The sequence below is a fragment of the Canis lupus genome, chromosome 23, assembly GCF_011100685.1.
Source record: "Canis lupus familiaris isolate Mischka breed German Shepherd chromosome 23, alternate assembly UU_Cfam_GSD_1.0, whole genome shotgun sequence".
NCBI classification, from domain to species: domain Eukaryota; kingdom Metazoa; phylum Chordata; class Mammalia; order Carnivora; family Canidae; genus Canis; species Canis lupus.
Genome location: NC_049244.1, coordinates 7,235,017 through 7,255,146, shown reverse-complemented (window position 1 = coordinate 7,255,146; position 20,130 = coordinate 7,235,017). Strand labels below are relative to the sequence as shown.

The following is a 20,130-nucleotide window of genomic DNA, read 5'->3' as shown; positions in this document are numbered from 1 at the left end:
GGGGCAGAGACACAGGCAGAGGGAGAAGCAGGTTCCATGCAGGGGGAGCCTGATGCAGAACTCGATCCTGGGACTCCACTCCAGGATCACGCCCTAAGTCAAAAGTAGACGCTCAACTGCTGAGCCACCCAGGCATCCCATAAAACTGCACACATTTTGAATGTAATTCATTGAGTAAATGGTTTTTGAGCATCTGTTCTCTGCTGGTGCTGTGTCATGTATGAGGGTTATGGAGTGGACAGGTCTAACATAGTCATTGCCCTCAGGGAGCTTAGATTCTATGGGGGAAAACAGACATTAAACAAAGAATTGCGGGATGGACTAGTTCAATTTTCAGTTTCCTTTTTTCTTCGAAATGTCTACATTTAACATGGTAATTTCTATCTTGAAAGCCATGATTGTCAGTGTATGTCACAGTGGCATTCTTAGAATTGAGGAAATACAGTAATCTATTTATTTACAGCTGTGTTAAGTGCTTTGAGTGGACAGTCAATGGTTTTATTAAAAAGTGTGTGATGAGGAACTTGACATGTTTGGGGACTTTGGGAAGGCTTTCCTGAGGAAGTGCCCTTTCAACTGAGTTTTGAAGGATGTGTGGAATTATTGAGGGGAAAAAGAGTTGTCATATGTGGGAAAGAGCTTTCCAGTCAAAGCAAAGAATGTGTGACAAGCTTTTAAGCCTTTAAGAGTATGGAGAATTCAAGGATTAATAATAACAGCTAACATGTACTGATTACTGAGCTTGTATTACGTACAGTCACTGTCCCAAGTTCTTTATTTTATCGGTTATGAATGCAGGGCTTGGAGAAGTGAAGTAACTTGCCCAGGGTCATACAGCTAGAAAAGTAAGGCTGAAATCTGCACTTAGGCTCCTAAGGTTGTGTCCCCTATGAGATCACTGTTTACACTAATATGCACAGCAAGGAGGAGAGTATCCAGAGAGGTAGGCAGGAGCCAGATCATATAAGCCAGTGGTTCTCAACCGAGGGTGATTTTGTCTCTCAAGGGACATTTGGCAGTGTGTGGATATTTTTGTCTGTCATAACTGGAGGAGGGATGTACCACTGGTGTTTGTGGATAGGGACCAGGGATGCTCATACACATCCTACAGTGCACAGGACAGCCACCTACAACAAAGAATTATCTGTCCCAAAAGTCAATAGGGACATTGAGAACCCTATTACAGGTTCTTATAGACTGTATTTAGGATTTGAGTCTGTGTCCTAAGAACGATGGAAAACATTGAAGGATTTTGTATAAGGATATGACATAATCGGATCTGTGCCTTAAAAGGATGACATTAGTGCAGGTTGGAGATTATATCAGAAAGGACACTAGTGGATGCGGGCAGATGCATTGTGAGACTTGCAGAGGCAATGGGGGCCTGGCTCAGAGGATGACAGTGGGGATGGTGAGAGATGGTTGGGACAGAGGTCAGAGAAGTAAGTAGTCCATGCTCAGTAGTGAGTGGCTGTTAGGGGAACGTTTGGATTGTGCCCCTGGGTGGTGGTAGGGAACATTCACATGGAGAGGAGTCTTGGAGAGGGTGGACTACGGACTTATGTTGTATTTAAAGTGTCGGTGAGGTATATAAGTGGGGACTGTGAAGGGGCAGTTTGTGGAAATGGATCTAGAACTACAAGGAGAGGTCTGGGCTGTAGTCAAGACCTGTGAGCATGTAGGTGATTGAAATCGTGATATGGATGAAATTTGTCCAGGGAAGAAGTGTAGACTTAGGCTGAGTCCTAAGCACTCCAGGATTTCAAGATCAAGTTTTGAGACTTTCTTAATTCTGACACTTCTTTGATCATCCTTTTGTGCTTGGTTCAGATTCTGTGCAAATCGGATTTGTCTGGAAAGCTGACTCCACAGGAGGCATAATTACTCTTATTTAAAATGCTTTTGAGGGGATCCCTGGGTGGCGCAGCGGTTTGGCGCCTGCCTTTGGCCCAGGGCGCGATCCTGGAGACCCGGGATCGAATCCCGCATCGGGCTCCCGGTGCATGGAGCCTGCTTCTCCCTCTGCCTGTGTCTCTGCCTCTCTCTCTCTCACTGTGTGCCTATCATAAATAAATTAAAAAAAAAAAATTTAAAATGCTTTTGAGTGTTCTCAGTGGTGGTACACAAAGATTTATATTTTTGATAAGATTATGAAATGTGAATTAATCTTTTAGAGTTATGAAGAGTGACTTTTTTATTTCTCTCTGGTTTAAAAAAAAATGCTCCTTCTTTGTGCTGTCTTTATTAGACAAATCCTTTGAAAGAGCAAATATAAGTTGTTTTCAGTCATCTAGAATTCCTTCCAGTGGCATTAATGCATGAATTCAGCCAATTCCCACTGAGTGCAGATCTCTCCCATTTTTTTTTTCCCATTCACCTCTAGAACTAAGTCAGAGCTCTGGCTCTGTGATGGCCAGTGTCACTCTGCATAATCTCGCTTTTGATTTGTTCCTCTAACCAGAATTAACAAGACTGAGTTTTGTGTCTGTGTGATTGAAGAATATTTGGTATAGCATTCATTGTCATAATCTTCACTATTCCTGTGACTTAGAGGAATTTGGAGAAAAAATTTCAAAGAGCACAATATCAGTAACCTAAATGTGAAGACATTATTGGCAACAGCCTTTTTCTTCCCCCTCAAAGTATTTCTACTAGAACTATGATTCTCACATTTTCCCCTTTGGTTAGATATGTCACTGTAAATCCAAAATTTCAATTTTTCTGAGCTGTCTATTTATTAGGTTGTATTTAGACCTGAGTAATAGAGTCTATAATCTTAAATTTCCTCTCTCATTCCAAATGAATATTTTGCTATCAAAAGGTCTTAGAGTAAAAGGAACATATAGTTGTGTGACATCAGAAGAAAATGGCTTAAAATCCCTAGGTTTTTATCTAATACATATAGATGTTTATACTCAGAAAAACTTAATGTAGTTGGTTTTCAACTAGCCAAAGTTTTTAAAAAAGTAGTTAGCCATGATTACATTGTAAGATCTAGTTAAGAAAAATGGTACCTGAGATTTTTCTACTAAAGGGAGATTGGTAAGAAATTGAGTAATGACTTTTATTTGTTAGTCTGGAAACCATAGCAACACAATAAATATTATGTCTCTTAATTTGTCTTTCAGTGTTCTTTTGGCATGAGTGTCATGGAAAAATAAACTAAATTAAACACAGTAAACTCTGAGTCTTAGCTACCTGAATTAGTCATTTTCCTTGAATGTTTCACTTTTTGAAACATTTTGTACTTCACGTTTCTTGAAATTAAAGCATGGTCTGTAAAGATACAGATTATTTTTTTTATTCCTTACTCTTGCCAGTTGCATGGGTTTTATCTTATGGGTATATATGCAAGCTGGCAGCCCTGCACTTGGCTTGGTTAAGTGCATTTCTGTCAAATAATGAAATTTTTAAAAATATATTTTTTAATATTTATTTATTTATTTTAGCTAGAGGAAGAGTGCATGCGGAGGGGGGAGGGACTGAGGGGGAGGGAGAGAAATCCTCAAGTAGACTCTCCACTGAGCGAGGAGCTGATGTGGGGCTTGATTCCAGGACCCTGAGATCATGACCTGAGACTAAATCAAGAGTCAGTGACAACGAACCACCCAGGCACCCCTCAAATTATGAAATATTTATTTGCCTTCCTTGAAAAAAAGCTAGAGGTTTCCTTTATTTTAAAGACATTTGGGTGTGTGTTTTCATGTACTTCTCTTTGAAAATATTAAATGCAGGAAGGTTTTGATAATAGTATAAATACCTATGAGTCTACCACCAAACATTAACTGATATCACTGTTTTGTGATGATTACTTCAGATTAAAAAAATAAGGAAGGGAGAAAGAAGACCTTATAAATGAAGTTTAGGGCCATTTGTTTCATTTCTTAGGCCTCTCTTCCTACCCCCACTTCACCCAACAGGGAACTACTGTAATAAAATCATAAGATTTCCTTCCTGAAAGTTCTAAAAGTTCAAATACATTTCTCCATAAACAGTATTGTTTTATGGGTTTTTGGGTATTGTCTTCTAAGTGCTCAATAGGCATGGGGGTGAGAAACAAGTAGAACCATGTGGGAAGCTGCCAGCATAATAGCTCATATAGCTGGAGAGAGGTTGGGGAATGGGAGGAAATGATGCTGGAGAGACAGTAGGGCCAATCATGAAGAGATTTGTGTGCTGAGGAGTTTAAATTTGATTTTGGAAGCTGTAGAGGAGCCATTGAAGAGTAAAAGATTTTTTCAGATTTGATTTGTAACATAATTGCTTTAGCCACCATATGAAGAATGACTAATATAAGGCAGAAAACTAGCTGGGAAGCTGCTGTAGTCATCTTGGCAAGAGATGCCAAGAGCCTGAATTAAGACAGTAATAGTGGGAATGGAGAGGAAAGTTCGATGGAAGGAATAGTAAAGAGATATAGAATGTTGTTGGGAGCTATGTAGTTGAGGTTTGGTGACTGAAGGTGGTGGTGGAAGAGGGTAAAAAAGAAGGAGGAGGCTTATGATGATTCTTCATCTTAGTTTTTGGATAACTGGGCAGCTACCAAGGAATATAAAGAGGAAGAGGAAGTTGAAAGAATATAAATTCAGTTTGTGATACACTGAGTCTGAGGTTCCAGTGGGACAGCCTCAGTGGTTAATAGCCAGTTGGATCAGGACTGTGGGAGAAAAGTCTGAGCTGGACATAAAGATTTGCAGATAATCAGTATCATGGTGGAGGTGGGGTGTGGGGATGGAGCATAGAGATCAAGCCTGGAAGCTCCTTAAAATTTAAGGGGCTAGCAGAGAAAAATGAGCACATGATAAATTCTGAGGAAGAGAGGTCAGAGTCAGGGGTAAAACTGGGAGATTAGTATTGCAGAAAGCCAAGAGATGAACATTTTAAGCAGAAAAGTGAGTGGTCAGGGATGTTGGAAGTCCTGAAAGGACAAGTGAGATAAGAACAGAAAAATCCTATTGGGTTTGGTAGTTAGAGGTCATTAGTGACTTTCAGGAGTAATTTCAGTAAAATCATTTGGGCAGAAACCAGAATGCAGTCATGTGGAGAGAGTGGGAAGCAAGGAAGGAGGTGTGAGGAAAGTTGGCTGTGAAGAGAAGGCAAGGCAGAATTGAATCAAGATAGGATTGTTTGTTTTTATTCATTTTTGAAAGATGAGAGGGAGTTTGAACCTATTTAATGAGAAGAAAAGCCAATAGGGAAGAGAGTGAAGATAGAGAAGAGAGATCAAGATCATATAGTTGAGGGCAGCCCCGGTGGCGCAGCGGTTTAGCGCCGCCTGCAGCCTGGGGCGTGATCTTGGAGACCTGGGATCCAGTCCCACGTCAGGCTCCCTGCATGGAGCCTGCTTCTCCCTTTGCCTCTGTTGTGTCTCTGCCTCTCTCTCTCTAGCTGTGTCTCTATGAATAAATAAATTTAAAAAAATCTTAAAAAAAAAAAAAAAGATCACATAGTTGAGACAAGATCCCTGGGGAAGGTAGATTTCACATCATAGTATGGAGTGTGCATGTGTGTCTCAGGAGGGATATATTATATATAAACATATATAGTTTTATATTTATATTAAGTTATGTGGCTTATAATTAACCTCTTGCCTTTGGATCTTAGGATGATGGATTCAAACTTTTTTTCTTTTTTAAGCCAGCATGTGGTTTGAACTCAACAACCCTGAGATCAAGACCTGAATTGAGATCAAGACTTGGATGCTTAACTGACTGAGTCACCCAGGCACCCCTAACCTTCCCCCCACCTTCAACCAATAGTCCTAAGTGAAATTTTTTTTTTAAGATTTTATTAATTAAAAAAAAAAAAGATTTTATTAATTTATTCATGAGAGACACACAGAAAGAGAGAGAGAGAGAGAGAGAGAGAGGCAGAGACACAGGCAGAGGGAGAAGCAAGCTCCATGCAGGAAGCCCGATGCGGGACTTGATCCTGGGTCCCCAGGATCAGGCCCTGGGCCGAAGGCAGCGCTAAACCACTGAGCCACCCGGGCTGCCCCCTGAGTGAAATTTGACTTGTGAATTATATTCCAAGGAAACAGTGAGCACTGTGTAATGGATTGTATGGATCCTGCCTTCCTTGTAGACCTACTCGACAGATGGAAGATTTATAATAGGATTGGTTTCAGTTGAGTTTCTTCTTTGGAATGCTAGTGGGAGCCACAGTGAGTTTATTTTAGCCTGTTCTGTGTTTATTTTACCAAAGGAGTAACAATTCAAATTTGTGTAAAGATGCTTTTGGGCATTGGACACCACAAAATACATGATAACTAATCATATTTATTTTGGGATGTTTTATCTCACTTGTTCCTTGGTGTTTCAGGCAGAGTAATTCAACAGTGTATAGTATGGAATGGCAAGGGTAGGAGGAGAGTGGGAATGGAGAAAGTGAAGTTAGAATTAGGAAATGAAGTATTGCAGCGGAAAGTGGTGAGAGCTTGCTTAAGAGGGGGAGTCTATTGGAATGGAGATCAAAGGTGGTTGGAAATGGAGAATCAAGGGATATTGTAAAGGAAGACTTGGTTAGGAAGTACAAGGCCCGGAGACCTTGGGTCTCAAGCAAGTGTGACAAGGTTTCCATTTCTGGAGATTGGAAAATAGGGAAGCAGAGCCTGTTCCCTGGAAGATGGGGCCTCTACGGTCTTTGTTTGATGTTTTAAAGAACTGCAGATCTGTTTGGAATAGTGTATAAGGGTCAACACTAGTTATTTTCTGTGTAAAAAAAAATTTTTTTTATTAGAGCTATCGTAATCGTAATCGGTGTGAAGTATGTCAGTATCGTTTTGATTTGTCTTTCCCTAATGGCTAATGATGTTGAGTATCTTTGTGCTTATTGGCCATTTGTACATCTTCATTACAGAAATATCTATTCAGGGGATCCCTGGGTGGCTCAGCAGTTTAGCGCCTGCCTTCGGCCCAGGGTGTGATCCTGGAGTCCCGGGATCGAGTTCCACATTAGGCTCCTTGCATGGAGCCTGCTTCTCCCTCTGCCTGTGTCTCTACCTCTCTCTCTGTGTCTCTCATGAATAAATAAATAAAAAATCTTAAAAAAAAAAACCTATTCAAATCCTTTTCCTATTTTAAAATGAAGATATATATATATATATATATATATATTTTTTTTATTGCATCTTACTACTTTCTTTTCCTTTTTTCCCCATGTTTAATTTACATTCCCGGGCAGCCTGGGTGGCGCAGCGGTTTAGCGCCGCCTTTGGCCCAGGGCCTGATCCTGGAGACCCGGAATTGAGTCCCATGTCGGGCTCCCTGCATGGAGCCTGCTTCTCCCTCTGCCTGGGTCTCTGTTCCCGCGCCCCCCCACCACCACTCCCCGTCTCATGAATAAATAAATAAAAATCTTTAAAAAAAATTAATTTAAATTCCAGCTTCTCTCCATCTAGTTAATGCAGTTTGTTCTGTCAGTCATCAGGTTCATTTTATGGGTTTCAGAATGATTTGGTAGTTATCCAGTTGTGTTCTAGGGATGAGGCAAGAGTCACATAGAGTCCATATGCTACTATCTTAGTTTGCAAACCCACTTTGTTTTAAATTCCAGAAGAGCATAATCCAAAATCCTGATGGTAAAGGAAAAGTCCTTAATGGAGAAGTACTCAAACTACAGAAAGAAGTTCTTTCTAGAGAATTTTTAAAATTATTTTTTTATTTGAGAGAGAGCTTATGCCTGTGCTTTCAAGGGGCAGAGAGAGGGGAGGAGAGTAAGATAGGCTCCATCCATGCTCAGTGTGGAGCTAGTTGTGGTGCTTGGTCTCATGACCCTGAGATCATGATCTTAGTTGAAATCAAGAGTGGATGCTTAACCAACTGCCATCCAGGTGCCCCCCTTAGAAGTTTGTTCTTTCATTTCTCTCTCTCTCCTCTCTCTCCCTCCCTCCCTTCCCTCCCACCCTTCCTTCTTTCCCTTCCCTCCCTCATTCCCTTCCTTCCTCTCTCCCTCCTTTCCTTTCTTTCTTCCTTCCCTTTTTAAAAAAAGATTATTTGAGAAAGAGAAGAAGAGAGTGAGTGTGTGCGCACACTCCTGCGCACAACTGGAGGAAGGGTCAGAGGGACAGACTCTTCAAGCAGACTCCACTCTGAGTGGAGAGCCTGATTGGGGGGCGGGGTAGCTTGATCCCAGGACCCTGAGATCATAACCTGAGCTGAAACCAAGAGATTGACACCCAACTGATTGAGCCACCCAGGTGCCCTTTGAAGTTCTTTCTTAGTGATCATTGTAGGATTCCTAATTATTAATTGAGTGTTAAAGTGAATAGCCTACAAATTTAGAAGGTTTCTGAATTGATACAAACTAAAGCAGTTTGTTCCAGGGCTGATCAAGTCCCATGATTCTTGCATTTTATTTTTCCATTTATCCCAAGCATTTAGTGGGAAATGAATTTAATTCTATTCAAATATATTTTTACTTTTTGTGCTATCATTTTCACTGTTCTAGGATGAATACGTTTCTATAAGTGATTGTGTATTTCCTTTAATCAGTCTTGATGTGCCTAATATTTGAAAGCATAATGTTGAGAAAAATTTTTAGAAATTGAGTCCACTGACCTATCTGATTTCACAGGTAACTTCTGAACCTGAATTTCCAGTCCCTAAATTTTTCTGTTAACTTTATTTTAAAAGTTTGAGTCATATCAACTTAACGACTCTGTAAGTATTTACATGATTTAGGCTCCTGAGTAATTCTGATTTCATGTCTTATGCAACTTTTTTTTGTGTGTGTGGTAAAATACATAATTTACCATTTTCATCATCTTTAAGTATACAATTAGTGGCATTGAGTACATTTATATTGTTGCACAGCCAGCACTATTATCCATCTTCAGAACTTTGCCACTATCCTATACTGAAACTGCGTACCCATTAAATAAAAATTTTGCATTTCTCTCTTCCCTCCAGCCCCTTGGAACCACTGTTCAACTTTCTGTGCCCATGCCATTTGATTATTCTAGGTACCTCAAATACATAGAATCATAAAATATTTGTACTTTTGCATCTGGCTTTTTTCCCTTAACATGTTTTCAAGATTCATCTGTGTTTTAGCATGCGCCAGAATTTCCTTCCTGGAATCATATTCCACTATGTGGATATAACACATTTTATTTATTCATCCACTGATGGACATTGGGTTGTTTCTACTTTTTGGCTATTATGGATAAGGCTGCTTTGAACATTGGCATACAGATAGATATGTTTTGAGTCTTTGCTTTCAGTTCTTTCAGGTATATACCCAGAAATGGAATTATCAGATCAAATGGTGATTCTGTGTTTAACTTTTTTTTTCTTACCAACCTTACTTTAAGCTTAATTTTTGTGTAAAGATTTTAAATATTTATTCATGAGAGACAGCAGAGACATAGGCAGAGGGAGAAGCAAGCTCCCTGCAGGGAGCCTGATGTGGGATTCAATCCCAGGACCCTGGGATCATGCCCTCAGCCAAAGGCAGACACTCAACCAACTGAGCCACGCAGGTGCCACAAATTAATTTTTTGTGATCCTTTATTCTTATATCCCATTTATTTATATCTATGAGTATGTGTTAAAACGAATGTGTACAAATCATGCAGTTGTATTCTGAGGGGAAAATGCCAGTGTTACTACCTAGAAGTATGCTTTGTGTACCTGTAATTTATCTATTTAAAAACATATTGATACGAATATAGAGTGCGTGTTTTACCTACTGGATTGGAATCATCTTTTGCTTCTTTCTTGCTGCTCCTACTATCAGTACTGTTTCAGGCATCTGGTAGTAATGTGTAGGAAAATACTGAGATAAATACTTTTAAATCCTGTTTACCTTTTTTCAGCTTATTTTTTTATTTTTATTTATTCATCCACTGATGGACATTGGGTTGTTTCTACTTTTCAGTTCCCCAAGGGAGGCATATCTGAGTTGGATAAAAGTCAGCTAGGCAACAAAGGGAAGGGTGTTTTTGTGGCTCTGGAGCCCGGGTTCCTTTTGTTACACAGCCGCCAGGTGCCCTTTCCTTTTGTTGTGAATGAAATCTTATCAGAGAGATTTCAGTTGGTTTGGTGAGAGAAAACTGGTGAACCATTTTAGTATAGAATGTACAGAATTGGCCATCTTGATCTTGGAAAGATGAAATGGGCATTCTCGATAAATTTCTAAAGAAGGCTTACAAGTATAAAGCTACTAACATGGAAGTGACAATCCCTACACATTGCTATGGCTTTGTTGAAATTGAAAAAAAAAAAAACAAAAACAAAAACAAAATGAGGGTTTGAAAACTTTTCCCAGAAAAAAGATACTTTGTAATTTAAAAATGTATTTGCTATCACTGAACTTAGCCTTGAAGTATTTTTCTATAAAATACAAACTGTAGAAAGAAAGTGGTGTCTACGTGTAGTCAGAGGGGTAAAGAAGGTAGGAATAAGAGACCAGTGAAAAATTCCTGTGAGAAGATTTTTGTTTTGTTTTGTTTTTTAAGATTTTATTTAATTATTAGAGAGAGAGTGCACAAGCATATAAGAAGTGGGAACAGCAGAGGGAAAGGGAGAAGCAGGCTGAGAGCCTGATGCCAGGTTCCATCCCAGGACCCTGGAGATCATGGCCCGAGCGGAAGGCAGACACTTAACCAGCTGAGCCACCCAGGTACTCCTCATGTGAGAAGATAATTGCTCTGGTCATATTGTTGTTTAGAGCTTTAGGTTGGCAGATTACAGTTGAGGGTTTTTGCTACTAAAAGGCCAGTTAAGCAGACAGGGAAAGTGCCAAAATTGGGGTAGTTGAGTGTTAACTCTTAGGCTGCCTCCTCTTCTTGGAAGCCTACACGGACCTTACCAGGGAAACTAAATGCTCTTTCCTGCATGCTTCTTCACTTAGGGGTGTGTTTCCATGTGCTTTACCTGGGTTGAGGACTTCTTTGGGGCAAAGATGTCACATCTTACCCTGTATTTTCAGCATACCAAACATAATTGCTTCCGGACAGTAGACTCTTAAACATTGGCTGAGTCTCTTAATGTGAGACTTGGGCACAAATGTAACACCACAGGAGAAGCAGCTACTGTAGTTATCAGAAGGTGATCTGAATCAGAGTTAGGATGTGGCCGAGAACAGAGGAAACCACTGCAAGACAGAAATCACTGAGGAGATTTTTAGTTTCATGTGGTACATCAAGCTGTTTCCTTGTCTCACTTCCTCTATGCTTTGGTCCATGACCTGAAATTCTTTTGTTTATTTAGCAGACATCAATCAAGACATGGAAATTGTAGGGGTGACAGAAGCATGTAATTTTGTTTTGTATATCTTAATATTTTTTTAGAGAGAGAGTGCATGTGTGTGAGTGGGGGCAGGGAGGGCCAGGGGGATAGGGAGAGAGAGAATCTTAAGCAGATTCTCTCTGTGAGAGCATGGAGCCTAATGCAGGGCTTGATCTCACGACCCTGAGATCATGACCTGAGCTGAAGACAGGCTTAATGGAACACAGTAAAGTCCCAGATGGAGGTAGGTGGCCTGTAGCTGGTGTATGTGGAACAAGTCTGCTTTTCTTTTCTCTTGTCTTTGTGCTAGTCTGTGAAGTTTTGCTTTAACCATAAGTGATGGGGAGCCAGTGGAGGGTTTTTCACAGCGTAATGACATGATCAGAACATGTTTTGAAAGGCAGATTGGTGATCCTGTAACATTGTAGAAGCGAATTATAGGGCACATTCTGGAGGTAGGTGGATTTGAAGGCAGTTGCATTTGCAGTGTTCAAGCAAGAGATGAAGAGTTCCTCTTGTATAATTTCACTGATATCAAATTTTCAGAATAGGCAAATTTATACAGACAGAAGGTAGGATTAATGGTTTCCAGGAGCTAGGGGGCAGGGTAATGAAGGGTGCCTACTAATGGGCATGGGCTTTCTTTTTAGGGTGAGGAACACATCCTGGAATTAGATGGTTGTGGTAGTTGTGCAATCTTGTGACTATAGTACTGAAAACCACTGAACTGTATAGTTGTAAGGGGTGAATGTGGTGCTAATGTGAATTGCATACCAGTTTAAAAGGAGAAAGATTTGAAGAGTTCCCGAAACAGTCAGAAAAAGCATAACTACTGACTGGGGGTGAGAGAAACTCAGCAGTAGAGAATTGGCAGTACTTGGAGACTGGATGTTGGCAATGTCCAAAATGAAATAGAGGCAGGTTCTGAAGTTTCTGATGTGTATGATTGAATTGACAGGGAAAGACATTTTGGAAAAGACAAGTTTATAGAGACATATAATGAATTGTGTGAAGTGTTTTGAACATGGAATCAAGGCAAGCAGTTAAAAATAAAGGCCCAGATTTCAGGAGAGACTCTGGGCTAGAACAAAGACATGAGTGTATGGTAGCTGACTGAGGCAGTCAGACACACACACAGCTGAGAGAGAGGGCAGCTTGTCTGCCCACCTGCTATGGATAGTTATGTCCCATCTGCTCCTTATCTTCACAGCTGGTGTGCAGGTCAGGTTGTTGTTGTTGTTGTTGTTGTTCATAAATAAAGCTGAATCTTTATATTACTTTTCAGGCAGAGGCAAGGCTGGCAGCAAAACGGGCTGCCCGGGCGGAAGCAAGAGATATACGCATGAGAGAACTGGAGCGACAACAAAAAGAGGTAATTTAGGGGAATGGTCCTAATTTTGTGCTAGTCTCTATTAAGATAATACTTGGCTAGTTTCCTTCTGAAATAAGTCTGATTCCTGTTGAAACACTGGAAATAGTATAACCTGATGTATATATTTTAACAAGCCATTCTGTGTCAGCAAATTAAATGCAATATATGCTTTAAATAATAATAGCAAACACATATACAGCCTTTATAATGTACATTGTAGCAAGTTGTTATGGTGTGATAAGTACTTTTATTAGCTAAAGTCAGCTTAGAGATGACAAAGTTATTTACTATAGTCCTGTCTTATTAGAATTTAGGTTAATTATATTATGATATCTACATAATAAAACACTATGAAGTCATTCAACCTTACAGTTTTTAAGCATATTTAATAACGGAGGAAAATATTCATGCAAGTAAATTAAAAAAAAAAACAAACACAAACCAATTGTAAGACGGGATTGGCTCATATATATCAACCTATCATATATAGGGTCGAAAACTACTTAGAAGTCATTACTATAAATACTTTAGTGTGTCAGTGGTGTATTTGGCTGGTTTTGTTTTCTTCTTAATGCTATCCTATAGTTCATAAATTTCAATATACTTTTATCATCAGAAAGAATAGCAAAAAATAAACATAGGCATATAGAAATTAAGCTGCTTTAAAATGAAATGAATACCTTCCTTCTGACATTGATCTGACCCTGAAAATTCACATAAAAATATTTCTGATTCCATATTGATGTGAAGGGGAAAAAAATCTACAGGATAGTGTTAAACACTTTATTTTGATGTTGGTGGGTACTTTGGGTGAAAGAGAAGTATATAGGTTTTATTCACAGCTCAAATCTAAACTAAAAAACAGTTGATACATATGTTGCTTTTTTTGGCCTCATATGTATTTTCAAATATTGAATGCAAGTCTTGGCTTAAAATGAAAATGTTGCAATGCATTTGTCTTTTATACTCCTAAAATTATAGTAAATTATAAGTAGATTGTTACTAACTATAAGTTCCATTTCTTCTATACTGCAGAGAGTCATGTATTTCTTCATTATTGAATGTATTTAGCGCAGTAATTTTCTGTATTTTTAATGTGTAACTTACGTTAAGCTGACAATCACTGCTCTTCAGGGCAAATGTATAGGATTAATTTAAGACTTTTCAGATTGTGCAGTATGTTGGAAACTTCAGTTGATGAAACTTTTGCATTTGTAGCACTCTCACTATTCCTTTGATCGGAAATGGGGACAGATTCATAAGTGGCTGGTAGGCCAGGATTGCCTGCCCTGCATGTTGTGATCAATTGCTGAAATATGCAATCTTGAAGTAAAACATTGACTAATAGTTTGTCAAGTAGGCGTGTTTGGCATGTTTGAACCTAAAGGTCAGAGAGTGTCTCTTGTGCATGTAGTGGACTAAATGTGTACTTGGAGTCCATCTATTTTCTATTGTAGTCTATAGCTTTACATTTGTGTCATGAATACTTTTGACCAAGAAAGATTGAGTAGATGGATGTTTTTTTCTCTGAGTTTGTTCTTGTCTCCTTCATATTTGTCCCTCTCTCTTTTCCCTCTCTCCTTCACTCCCTCCTCTCTTCTGTCCTTCCATCTCCCTCTTTTCCTTTCTCTCTTTTTAAAAAATACTAGACAGAAGTGTCCTCAGTGAGAGATGACCCAAGCCATTCTTTAATTTTCTATGAAAATTATTCTTATGTTTTCAGTTCTCTCAATTCCTTTTTGAGTCTTCTACCACCACTCCCAGATTTTTAGCTACAAGAGCAGATTGTGAACCAGTAAAATATTAGTTATTGTATATCATTCCTAAATTTGAACTTTTTTCAATGTTGGTAATTTCCCTAGCTGTCTCTTATTGCAGAGGTTCTTTACCCATGTGAATAGGCTTGGGAGATGGAGCAGGAAGCCCTAAAATCTCATGCAGACTTTTGAATATTTTTAAGTGAAAGGCCCCACAGGTGTTATGAACACCAGATTATTAAGAGAGTCTTTGATCCCTAAGGGTTTAGAAGCCACTAATTGCTGTTAAACAAATTTTTATAAGCAAATGCCTTCTGTAGCAGCATTTTGAAGTACAACCAGAATTAAAATATTCATGATTGTAAAAAAATTACTTATGGCTGTTTCAACCTACAGATTTAAAATTTTATCATACTTCTCATTGTGATATTTTAGAAAGGAGAGAAAGATGATGTTTGGTTACTTATAATGAAGTGATTCCTCACTAATGTGTTTGTTACTTCGGAGTAGAATCTGCCCTTTCTTATTACTAAAGCTATCCTAATTGGTTTTATTTAAAGTGTCTTCTGCATGAAACTGGGTTATCTTACTGTTGATGCATTAAGAACATTTTGTGTGAATAAAATCACTTTTGCTTGCAAATTTTCCATTGAAATATTAGTTTATTGTTTTTCAAAGATATGTTTGTTTATTCATGAGAGAGACACACAGAGAGGGGCAGAGACATAGGCAGAGGGAGAAGCAGGCTTCCTTCCTGCAGGGAGCCCGATATGGGACTTGATCCCAGGACCCTGGGATCACAACCTGAGCTGAAGACAGATGGTCAACCCTTGAGCCACACAGGTGCCCCGGAAATATTAGTTTAAAATGATGTATTGTAGTTCTAAAATTAAATTGCCTGAGATTTTATTATTTGAAGGCAGACCAAAACGTTCAATAAGAAGAAAAGCCTGTATTAAAAGTCTTATATTTGATTCTTGTATTCAGAGGCCATGAAGAAAAATATATTTTTTACCTCTGTGAAATGTGTGCAGTTCAGGCAATGAGAGTGCTAGATTTTCATGGAAGGGAGAACATTTTGGGTTTAGAGGCTTAGAATGCAGTCCTGAGCAATAGCTTGGACTCACAGAGAACATGAATGGGGTTTAGTTTCTTTTATTTTTATTTTTTTAAGATTTTATTTATTTATTTATGATAGGTACAGAGAAGAGAGGGAGAGACAAGGGCAGAGGGAGAAGCAGGCTCCATGCTGGGAGCCTGATGGTGGGCCTCGATCTCGATCTTGGGACTCTGGGATCATGCCCTGAGCCAAAGGCAGAAGCTCAACCGCTGAGCCACCCAGGTGTCCTGGGTTTAGTTTCAAATGGGAATAATTATCACTTAACCCCTTTGGAGCTTGCTTTTTATTCTATTCAAACTAATTTTTCCTTTCACTTCTCAGCATATTGTCTCTCTGGCTGCATTCTGTCTATGAGCCCATAGTAGAAGTTGTCATATGATAGTCACAATAAAATATAAAGAATAATAAATTTATAATAAAAGAAACAACGGATATACAAATAATAGGATTGTTAGTTATTAGAAGGAGAAATCTCCCTGTGTTAAAAATTTCTCCTAATTTTCACTCTTTCTGGGTGTAAGGGTGGGTTGCTGTAATGTGAACAGGAAAAGCCAGGGCATGAGGCTCAGGAATGAAGCTAACAATGAGCACGCTCTGTATGCCAGCACTGTGCTAGTGCTTTTTTACATGTGTCTCCAAAGATAATCCATCGTGTATCTTTTACACGATAAAATAGTTGCCACCATCTCTTACAGATAAGGTGATGAAGGACTGGTGAAGTCAACAACTTGCTCAGTCATTGGCAGAGCCAGAATTCAAAGGTCGGAGAGGGCACCACGCCTGCTAGTGGGTTGGAAAGTGAAAGGACCAAGGTGAAAGGGCCTCAGTCTTTGTAGGCCTCCAGATAGTACCACAAGCGTTCCTGTTTTAAACTGAGTGTCTCTAGGAGCAGCATGTCGGTGACCTGGAAGAGAATGTGCAATTTCTGAGGTTTCCTAATTTGAAACTGAGGGAATGGCTCTAGACTTGACTTAAATATTACTTGTTGACAAAGAACCGGGCTAGGTGTCTTCAGTGGGCTGTGGTCCTCTTTCTTTGAATAAAATCACTTCATGTTTAAAAGCAGACTGCAGTTTGTTTCCATTAACTTAAATGTATCGAAACAATTTTCCAGAAAGCCTTAAACAAATATACATCCATCTTTTTAAGTCATTGTCCTATTTTTTTTTCTGCCTTGGATCCTATATACTACTATCGACTTCCAGGACAATGAAAATAGATTGTTTCCTAGACTGTGGAAGAGAAGGATAGTCAGCCTTGTAGTTGACCTACCAACACAGTTGCCGAAATTTTTTCTCTTGGCCCCTGGTGCTATTAATTCAGGAAAAGCCAACTGGCAGTTTAAAATACTATTCTACAATACCTGGAAAATGAAGTTGGTTGTTCTGCTAGAGAAGGAGAAATCTTTGAGTAAAACCCAGGCTATCTGGCCATTTTCTTCATGCTCTTGTTATGTAGTCAGTGTAGATTTAGCCAGTATAGGATGTTCTCTTTATGGTTTGGTGGTCTCATCAGTTAAAGACTTGAATGCTGGTCCCAGCTTTATGTCTTTGTGGATTCCTACTTAATCTTTTTGTGGTGCGATTTTCTTGACTTAGAACGAAGGGATCAGACTGTATGATCTCTAAGGATCTTTCTAGCTCTTAAAAAAATTCTTAGGTTGGTGCTAGGATCTTTTCTCTTTTTTTTTTAATTTTTAAAATTTAAATTTAAATTTTTAAAAAAGATTTTATTTATTCATGAGAGACACAAAGAGAAGGCAGAGACATAGGCAGAGGGAGAAGCAGGCTCCTCACAGGGAGCCTGATGTGGGGTGTGATCCCAGAACTCCCGGATCACACCCTGAGCCGAAGGCAGATGCTCAACCACTGAGCCACCCAAGCGTCCTGCTTTTCTTTTATATAAGAGTTTCCTTCTCTTTCCCTCATATTTGTCCTGTGCAGAAGCATTCAAGGTAGGGGCAGTAACTCACAAGTACCTCAGTGCCTGCCTTTTTATATGAGAGGGCTACATAGCAGCCTTTTAATGAAATAGGTGCTTTGTGTTTTTTTTTTGGTATAATGAAAATTTGCTTTGAGTTTGCCTTACTTGTTTTTACAGTAACCACTAGCCATATGTGGGTAATTATATTTAGATTTAAATAGATTAAAATAAAAAATCTAGGTCCTCAGTTGTATTTCTAGCATTTCGGATAGTCCCTAGCCACATGTGGCTAGTGGCTATCGTATTAGTACAAAGAGAACATTTCCACTTTTTCACAGAAGGTTCTGGTGGACAGTGTTGGTTTGAGAACTGTATTCTCACAGTTCACGTTAACTGGGCTGTATGGGGTTTACGTTTTATTCTGTAATCTTCTAAGGTCTTTTTTGGCTATTTTTTTCAAATGGGGCTAAAAAAAACCATTTAAGGTATTTTTTATTAAGAATTATTTTTATAGTAGCATAATTGAAAATAAATATGAATTAATCTGTCTCCTGCATCTTTAATGGACTGTGGTTTTTAGAGGTCGGTTTTAAAAAAGTGCTCTTGTGCGGTAGGTGGAATAAAAAAAAAAAGGTAAAGATTGAACATTAAACTATGTATGTTGCCCTAGTACCCCAAATAAGACTGGGAAGGGGCATAAAGAATCACTTGTCTGAATAGCGCAAGGTTTGTTAAGCTAACTAGCCTAGAACTGGTTACCACTTAATAAACTATCTTACCCAGCTGGCTTTATACACATACTCCCAAAACTTTTGTGGTATATAACCTGATAGTCACAGAAAAGGAAGAAATTTGCTTGACTTCTTGCAGATTACATGTGTCTATTGTATAACAAAAATGTGAATCAATGATGAACTCCTAAAGTTAACACTCTGTTGGATATTGTATCATTGAATCATATTGGCGCTTATAAATAGACTTCTGAACGGATTTGGTCACATGCATCAGTGTGCACAGCAGACGACAACCAGGAGTTTTTTTGAAGGACACTGAAAGATTATGAAAAAAATAAGGCATTAAGTTGTGGTGTTTCTGTTGAATGAATGTTTTTATATTTGAAATGAATGATCAGACATAGCCACATCTATTTCCACCCGTGTAATGATCTTGCTTGAGGTATTGATCCATTTTGGAAAAGATAGCATTGATTAGCTATGAACCCAACCGGACAGTTGTGTGTAGATTCTTAGTCAATGCAAATTACTTTACCACTTTGGACTTTGAAATTCTGAAAGACCATAAGTTTCTTACTGTTGCAGTTGATTAGACTCTAGGAACTAGTCATTTGATCTCGCAGACAGGACTTAATGCTCCAATGCTAATAGCTGACTATGGAAAAGTTTAGAATTGCATTTAATTTTAGTCAACTGTTAGGTTGTGGTAATGTTTTTTTTTTTTTTTTTTTTACCATCTTTATGAGGTATAACTCTTGAAATAACTTTACCAACTCTAAAATATTTATGTAGTTTCTTCTAATTATAAGTAGTTTTTCCTATTAACAACACATGGGGCTATTTTATTTTTTCTTTTCCAGGTAGAGTGGTGCAAGAAAACAAAAAAGTTCTTTTGCAGTGAGCACAAAATTATTACCCCAGTTTTTTTAAGCCCTTAAACTATCTCTGTAATAAACATTTCTTCCTGCCTTGCATAAATGAACATTCATAATGAAAAGATCATAGTCTACTTTTAATGTTGACTCAATTTCTCTTTGTTAAGTATACTTGCTTATTTTTATCTTGGTGTTTTGAGCTTTGTTGGTCATATATAGATTACATTCTACAAGTGGCCAGACGTACATACACAAGATTATTATTATTACTATTTTCTTTCCACCTCAAGCATGTGGCTTCCCCTAGCCCAGCTTTTGAAGCTGAGTTGTCCACACCTGTTTGCTATAAGGAAGATGCTGCTGTGCTCCTAACTGATTGTTGTTTGAGCAGTTCTGATAGACAACCCTCTGTTTAGTGATTAACTCTCCATGTACTTTCTCCTTTCCCAGGAAGATTCAGAAAGGGCCAGGTATTCCCACCGATCTAGTCATCGTCGACCTTATCTGGTTTGTAATAACCAATAAACTTACCCCTAATACTTGCCCCTCATTAACTTAATGCAGTCACCCACAAACTTGTGCTATGTTTGTTTTTGTTCTTATCAGGGAGTTGAGGATGCATTGTCCATTCGAAGTCTTGGCAGTCACAGGGTTGGTATTTTAAGTTGTTTGCACCATGATAGCAAAGCTTTTATGTATGAACTTTCTGCAGCATTATTGCCTGAACAATCTGACAGTGTTCATATTCTTTTGCCTTTAAAAAAAAAAAAAGTAAAAAAGAAAATATTGGCAAAGTCCTTTCATTGGGAAGTAATCTTTCTCTTAAATTATTGTTATAATTAATATAAATCAACTCTAAAATCATGGATGTTTTAATCTATTAACATGTATTTACTATTTTTCTATAAAAGGACCTTTGATTTTCTAAAATTTTCACAAAATAATAGGATTGATTTTTATAGAATGACCTCTCTGTGGTTCAACTTTCATATTTTCCTACTTTACATATTTTAAAATAACTATTAAATGGGTAATAGCTTTGGGGCTTGGTTGACTATGGTTTTATTACATTGAAAAATTAAGCTACTGATTTGAAAAATTCCCTGCTATCATGTTTA

At 38.4% G+C, this 20,130-nt stretch overlaps 1 protein-coding gene across 27 annotated transcripts in view; it reads left to right on the top strand.

Annotated features, from left to right (window-relative positions):
* Positions 1-20,130, top strand: part of LRRFIP2 (LRR binding FLII interacting protein 2) — a 108,325-nt gene that overhangs the window by 30,552 nt on the left and 57,643 nt on the right. For 16 of the 27 annotated variants that reach the window (XM_038570377.1, XM_038570381.1, XM_038570378.1 and 13 more), the window contains exons 3-6: positions 12,517-12,603; positions 13,822-13,872; positions 19,463-19,519; positions 19,619-19,663. In XM_038570377.1, the coding sequence (XP_038426305.1) occupies positions 12,517-12,603; positions 13,822-13,872; positions 19,463-19,519; positions 19,619-19,663 (240 nt within the window). The remainder of the gene's footprint in view (positions 1-12,516; positions 12,604-13,821; positions 13,873-19,462; positions 19,520-19,618; positions 19,664-20,130) is intronic. The other 11 variants (XM_038570400.1, XM_038570398.1, XM_038570396.1 and 8 more) reach the window with 3 other exon arrangements.